The 6,452-nt window shown below is 40.8% G+C and overlaps 1 protein-coding gene across 5 annotated transcripts in view; it reads left to right on the top strand.

Moving 5' to 3' along the window:
* ACBD5 (acyl-CoA binding domain containing 5) overlaps nucleotides 1-6,384 on the top strand; it is a 50,695-nt gene extending 44,311 nt beyond the window's left edge. For all 5 annotated transcript variants that reach the window (XR_002100310.1, XR_002100314.1, XR_002100326.1 and 2 more), the window contains one exon: nucleotides 4,814-6,384. Coding sequence is in view for 2 of the 5 variants with exons in the window: in XM_019531642.1 (XP_019387187.1) it covers nucleotides 4,814-4,826 (13 nt within the window). In the remaining 3 variants the exon portion in view is untranslated. The remainder of the gene's footprint in view (nucleotides 1-4,813) is intronic.
* Nucleotides 6,385-6,452: the final 68 nt, after the last annotated feature.

Raw genomic sequence — 6,452 nt, 5'->3', positions numbered from 1 at the left:
GACCGCTTGGATTTTGCTGAGTGATCCTCCCACAAGATGTCTGGGTAATTGAAGTCGGCCATGACAACTGTAGTCCTGGAGCGTGCAGCCTTGGCCAGTTCCCGGGCGAACTCCTGGTCAAGCTCTGGACTTTGGGTGGGAGGTCTGTAGTAGACTCCCACTGTTGTCCCCTGTGCTGTGTTCCCCATGGATTTTAACCCAGAGGGTCTCCAGTTGTTTACCCCGGTCACCAACATCAGCTTGCAGGGATGTGAAGGTTTCCTCAACAGAGAGAGCTACACCCCCACCCTTTTTATCTACGCGATCCCTCCTGTACAGGGTATAACTGTCTATACCTGTGGGCCAGTCATGGGTGGAGTCCTACCAGCTCTGTTATCCCTATGACGTTGTAATTCTTTGGGTTAAGCAGGAGAGCAAGTTCCTCCTGCTTATTCCCCAAGCTCCTGGCATGAGTGTACAGGAAGGCAAGTGTCCCCTTGGGGGCTCTTGCATTGCCCACAGATTGTACCAGGGGTGGGCTCCCTTAAGTGCCTTGGCTTGCTGGCTTTGCAAGGCTTGCTCAGTGGGCCAGCAGTAGCAGTAGTCCCCCCTATCCCCACAAAAAGTGCGTTTGACAGTGCTGCTGTCAGTGTTCCCTGGTGCTGTATAGTTTTGTGCTTTGATGCAGACATATAGCATGGGTAGTCATTTTGCTCTTAATTTCTGAAACACCCTCTTGTATGGACTAGGAAGCACAAGTACCTCAAATGCCAGAAGCAAGAAATGTATAACAACTAAAATGGACTTGTAATCAGCCTTAATTACAACTCTGCAGTGAAAAATTATGGACATTATATTGACAGAAGGAACACACTGTGTTGTGAACTAAGGAAACTGATGGGGCGCGTGTTAAACCTCTCTAATTTTAGAATGGCATATTTATCATAGCAGCATACATGGTAATTGGAGATTTGCATATCACTAGCACAAGATGAAATTAATGAAATCTGAATTTTTTTGCTAGGGACATGCATGAAACTCCCACAAACACTTTTATTGGATTCATATGCTAGTAGCTGTATGATGGCTGTATTTAGCTTTGCTCTATTCATATAGGTTGTCATTGTCAGCCTTAGGCTGCCATCTCCTCGAGTGTCTATTACAGCTTATTTTATCAAACATTTATTCAGAGATCAGGCCAAGTGGACTATTGTGATAATCTAGCCTGATGCATGCATAACAAAGGTCATAAGATTTCCATGCATTAATGAAAATGAGAGGACAACTTTTAGAAAAATATCAACTCTGTCAATGTTTAAATCAATTGCTAGAGAAACTGCCACAGCCCTTGTTCCAGTGGTTGATTACCATGGCTAATTACTGTTAATGCAATTTCACCTCTTTTCTAGTTTGAATTTGTCTAGCTTCAAGTTCCAGCCATTAGATCTTTTTGTAATTTTGTCTGATGGAGTGGTGAGCCCTTAATCTGTAAGAAAACTTTGGTATTGATGAAATCACCCCTTAATCTTCTGTTAGTTAAAAATCTGAGCTCCTTGTGCAACAGTGAAAGATTCAGAATTTCCAGTCTTTTAAATTGACCTTCATGGCTCTTAATTTTATCTTTTTTATCTTCATTATGCTGTTGGTCTTCAAGATTAGCAACCTAAGGAAGAATGTTTTGCATTGGAAAGCTTGTCCAACTTCTTCAATTGGGCCAACTATGTAGTTGAGACAAAGATATCATCCTAAGAAATGTGTGCCTCTTGCATAATTTCTGGATCATCACAGTTACAATATCACTCTTAAATTACTTCATACTTTTGGACAATAGCCCTGGGCGCAGTAGGTCCAGTTGTGACTACAGCACTGTGAAATACAGAGGTAATAAAACCTCCATATTCATATATATCCCTGGATTACTTTAGGGGAGCTCTGTACATATCAGCTTACCTACCTTTTTTTTTTCTTTCCTTCAGCTGTGTTTCCTCTTTCTGAGGATATCTATGTGTAGCAAGAATTTATTTGCTCCTACTTATAGGTCCTATCTTGAACTATGCCTCCCTTAGCTGCTGGTTGGAGGTTATGCTGATTTTAACACTGTCAAAGCTTTGGACTTGGAGAAATAAATCTTGCAAAATGAGACCTCTAGATACAAGTTTAAGTACTGTACAAGACATTAAACAACAGCCATCCAGCACATCAAATCCACTTTGGCCCCATCGTAACATTGCTGTATTATCACCTGTCTTTCTTTACTGTTCCTCTCTGGTAAAACAGACCATCTTATCTGCTGCTGTTAACCATGTTCACTGTTCTTCCATCTCCATTGTCGATTATGCTCATCACTGGTATCTGTGGATCTCCATGCACTTACTTTGTACTGCTGTGAAGAAAAAGTCTTTTCTTGTCACTACTAACCGTGCAGAATGGATACAGAAAGGCAGGGAATGTTGACTTTGGTCTGTGGATTTACATAATTCTTATTCAGAATCTCATTCCAGATTCTGGTGATTGATGGAGAGAGCAACAGAATAGAAATGGCACAGATTTTAATACTCCCCTTCCCACCCCATATCTATTTGAACTTGCAGCCCTGGTAGAAAAACAAATTCTCTAATTAAAAGTAGAACACAAGTCCTCTTCTGATCTGATTCTGCATGTTGATGTGATACCCTGCCTTTTTCCTCTAGTGCAGGAGCGGGTGAAGTCAGGCCTGTGGGCTGAATCAGGCCTATAGCAGACTCCATTTCCCAGCAGCCCCTGCCTGCCTTGCTGTGGCTGGTTTCCATGGAAAGCAGCCCCAGCAGTGCTGGCAGGGAGCCACTTACAGGGCTGGGATTTTGCACGGGTGACAGTGTGGTCCAGAGCCAGGGCAGAGCTGTGACCTGCTACTTGCACACCCTGGGCAAGGGCATTCAGGCAGCAGACTGTGGCTCTGCCCCAGCTCTGTATCATACCATCACCCCTGCAAGATCCCAGTCTCAGGGCAGTTCCCCACCTAGCAGTGTTCCCTGCCAGCACTGCTGGGGCTGGTCTCTGGAGACCCTGGCCCTGAGCTGTGGCACCTCTGCTGCTGCTGTGGCCCCCATGGTAACTAGCTCCAGCAACTGAAAGCAGGGGCTGCTGGGAAATGGATTCTGGCCCCTGTCTGGATCTGCCATTTTACCTACCCCTGCTCTAGTCCCTGGCTAGAAACCCTCTCATTCTCAGGAAGCAGTAGAAAACCCATTCTACCTGCTGCCCCAGTTCGTTGGAGGTTTTATTTCTTTCTTTTGTACCTCTTCATGTGAGCTGTGCCAGATCCGTAGGCTGACTGCATTTACACAAATATGAAGATGGCCCTGATTATATATAATACAACTCACAGTAAATAGGTTCTATATATGGACAATATATTAATTTGTTATAATCTTCCAGATATAGAATCTAATTATTGGAGGCTTGTTTTGAATCCATCTCCTTCCCACTGCTACAGCAGGGAAAATAAGTAAGCTTTCTGAAGCCCCCCCCCAAAAAAAATCATACCCTGCTTTTTCCCTATGCTCAGGGAGGTGAGAAGCAAATTTGAAAACATTAACCTTGAAATAAACATGTGTGTAGTAAGCTGCATATAGTACTCACAGATTTAATTCATCTAGAACTGATGCATTTTACTTTTTTTGAAAAACTTGCAATTTTTAGTTCAGGTAGTCTATACACATGCTTAAGTAGCATGTTGGCACACCTGTTTATGTAGAACACAAACTATGTATGATATTAGTCCAAAGCTAAAAGGCTTATGTTTTACTGTATGGTTCACTGGGCTGGGCCCTAGCAGTCAGCAGCACTTCAAACCATGGTGGCCCCACAGCTCAGTCCTCAGTATGTGTGTACTCTAGATGCATGCTACCCCCACCCCCCATGCACACACAGGATTCATGTGCTAATTAGCACCCCCTCCCTGCTCATGATGAACCAGGTGTTCTTGTCACGAGTCCTGGGATGCTTCAAATATTTATATTCAGACAAGGTGTAGAGCAGCCTGGTCTGGCTTTAATATGGCCCCACCTTCCATAAGGTAATCATATGTAACAGTCTGAAAGACTGCAGGGACAGGAGGATTCTGGGTGAACCATTTGATGTTAGCCAGACATAAGGCTAGTAGAGAAACTGGCATAAGTGGAAATAGGAAAGGTGCAGCTCAGCTGTGGGTAAGAAAAGAAAGTTGAGATATAGTTGGTATAGTAAGTCACCATGACTTGAAAAAGAGTTTGCACTGAGGGGGACTACACTCAATGCACGCTAGTGGTTAACTTAGTTTTATGGTAGGTTCTTATGAGAATATTCAATGCAATATTTTTGGCACTAGAGGGAGGGTGTCAGGGCTGGCTCTGCCCTTTCCATGACACAGGCAGCTCTCTATCAGTATGGTTGCTCGTTATCAGCTATGTTTTATAGTCTTGCTCAGTGCTGGCTGCATTTAGTCACCTTTTTATAGCAGTTTCCTTTTCCAATGACATGCTGTTTTTAGCAGCATTTTAATGATAGACAATATTTTTAGAGATTTCATTTTATATTAGTGTAAGGCAACCTTGTCTTGTATTCAAGTAAATACAGTAGATGCTTCTGCAGGTTTCATATATAACCACAGAGGAAAAATCTTTGTAATTTCAAGTAATCTTGGGGTTTAGTACATAAAGTTTCAGATTTCTTGTTGCTTATATTCAAGACGTGTCCACTTAACCTCAGTTAATTTGGAGGAAGAAGTACTGCAGGACTAGTTTCATATGTAATTAAGCATATTGAATATGTAAATGAAAGTGCAATAAACTAATAAAACTCTTTTTTTTTAAAGAAAACTGGACTGAGAATTCAGTGCGATTTTTGCTTAAAGACTACTTGGATGGGAAGGCCCTGGAAGGTGAAGGAATTCACATCAGAACCTCAGAATGTGTAATGGCTAAAAATTCCCTCAGTCATATTATTTTGCACTACCTAAGCGCTAAACATTTAAAGACTAACATTATTGATACTTGAATAATCTATTGCTCCTAGGTTACCTGTAAAATAAATAGTTATCCCATCCTTAAACCACAGGAATGTTAACTTAATTATTTTGGAATGTATTTCTGGATGGACATTCTTGCTTATGACAGTTCACAATGAAGATACTTGGAATGGAAAATATGTTAAACTGCCACTTTAACATGAAAACAATTTTGTAATTTTAGTACCTTTGACTATTTTTACAGGGTTACATACCTTCAGATAGAAGCAGTGACGGGGGGAGATGCAAGTTCAATCTGTACATTTATAGCTGGGCAGAGACGATGTAGCTCTGAAGGATTCAAATGGTTATTTTTGCTGCTAAACAGACATGCAGTAGATGTCCTTGTAAATCAGTCAAATAGAATCAGATGTTTGACTCCTGTGTGTAACCCTGGCATTCAGTACGAGTACCCTGTCCCCAAACTACTGTAGTCATAGGAGCTTAGCAGCTTGCATTAGAGGTAACAGTAACATGGGGATTGTTGAAAGTTAGGATGGTGTAGTGTGAGCTGCAAAAGAGATTTACACACACTTACACCCCCCCCTATTATCATATATTTTTCTCTTACCCGTTTCCTTAGTGATAGCAGCTTCCTTTGTAACTAAGACACATAGTTTAAAGTACCTTGTGCATAAAGTAATCTATGAAAACTAGCAACATAGTGTATGTAAAATTTTACACATTATCATCCAGTCTAAGATATCTGTCATCTTTTGATGCATTTAATTTAAAGGATGAATGACCTAATCTAGCTGGACATGGACAAATGAACAATTCTACTCTAGGGTAAAAAAAGGGTAGAACTGCATTGCTGCTCAGCAACTCCGTGGTAGTTGCTTGTGTACATGCACCTGCAACATGGCATCTGAAGCTTGCCCCTTCTCATTCACTTGTAAAGCTACTTCGTTTTTGCTTTTACTTACCACAATCTTCAAATATATACACTGCAATAACCATGGAGTAGCCAATGTCAAATTTGACTCCTTTTAACCTGGAATGAATTATTTGTATGGCCATCCCTAATATGGCTTTTCCCCCATCAAATTCTCCTGGAAAGAAAATAGTAGTTCTTATACTTCATTTTTATTCTTCCACCTCCTGCAAATACTTTCAGAGGCTTTTTAGCCTAATGTTAATTTTTATTTTCCTTTTATTGGTACATATTTATTCCCTCAGAGTTTATACTAGCAGGTACACTATCAAGTACAGACAAAAACCTTATGAAGTTTGCTTAGTTAAAGCATGCTGGGTTTAAATAAACATGTACCCAAATGGCATTGTCTAAATGTATGGAGAAGAAAAACAAATATAGATAATAAAATGCATCTCAATTGGTGTAGGGAAAAAAATGTTATGCTATAACCTGGATCCAAGATCTGAATTTAAAAAACAAAAACAAACTTGCATTGTTTATAGTTTATTTTTTTTTTTAGCCAGAGAGCTA

The sequence above is a fragment of the Crocodylus porosus genome, unplaced genomic scaffold (assembly GCF_001723895.1).
Source record: "Crocodylus porosus isolate Cpor-Errol unplaced genomic scaffold, CroPor_comp1, whole genome shotgun sequence".
NCBI classification, from domain to species: Eukaryota; Metazoa; Chordata; order Crocodylia; family Crocodylidae; genus Crocodylus; species Crocodylus porosus.
The sequence above is the reverse complement of the archived record's forward strand: the minus strand, read 5'-3'. Positions and strand labels throughout refer to the sequence as shown.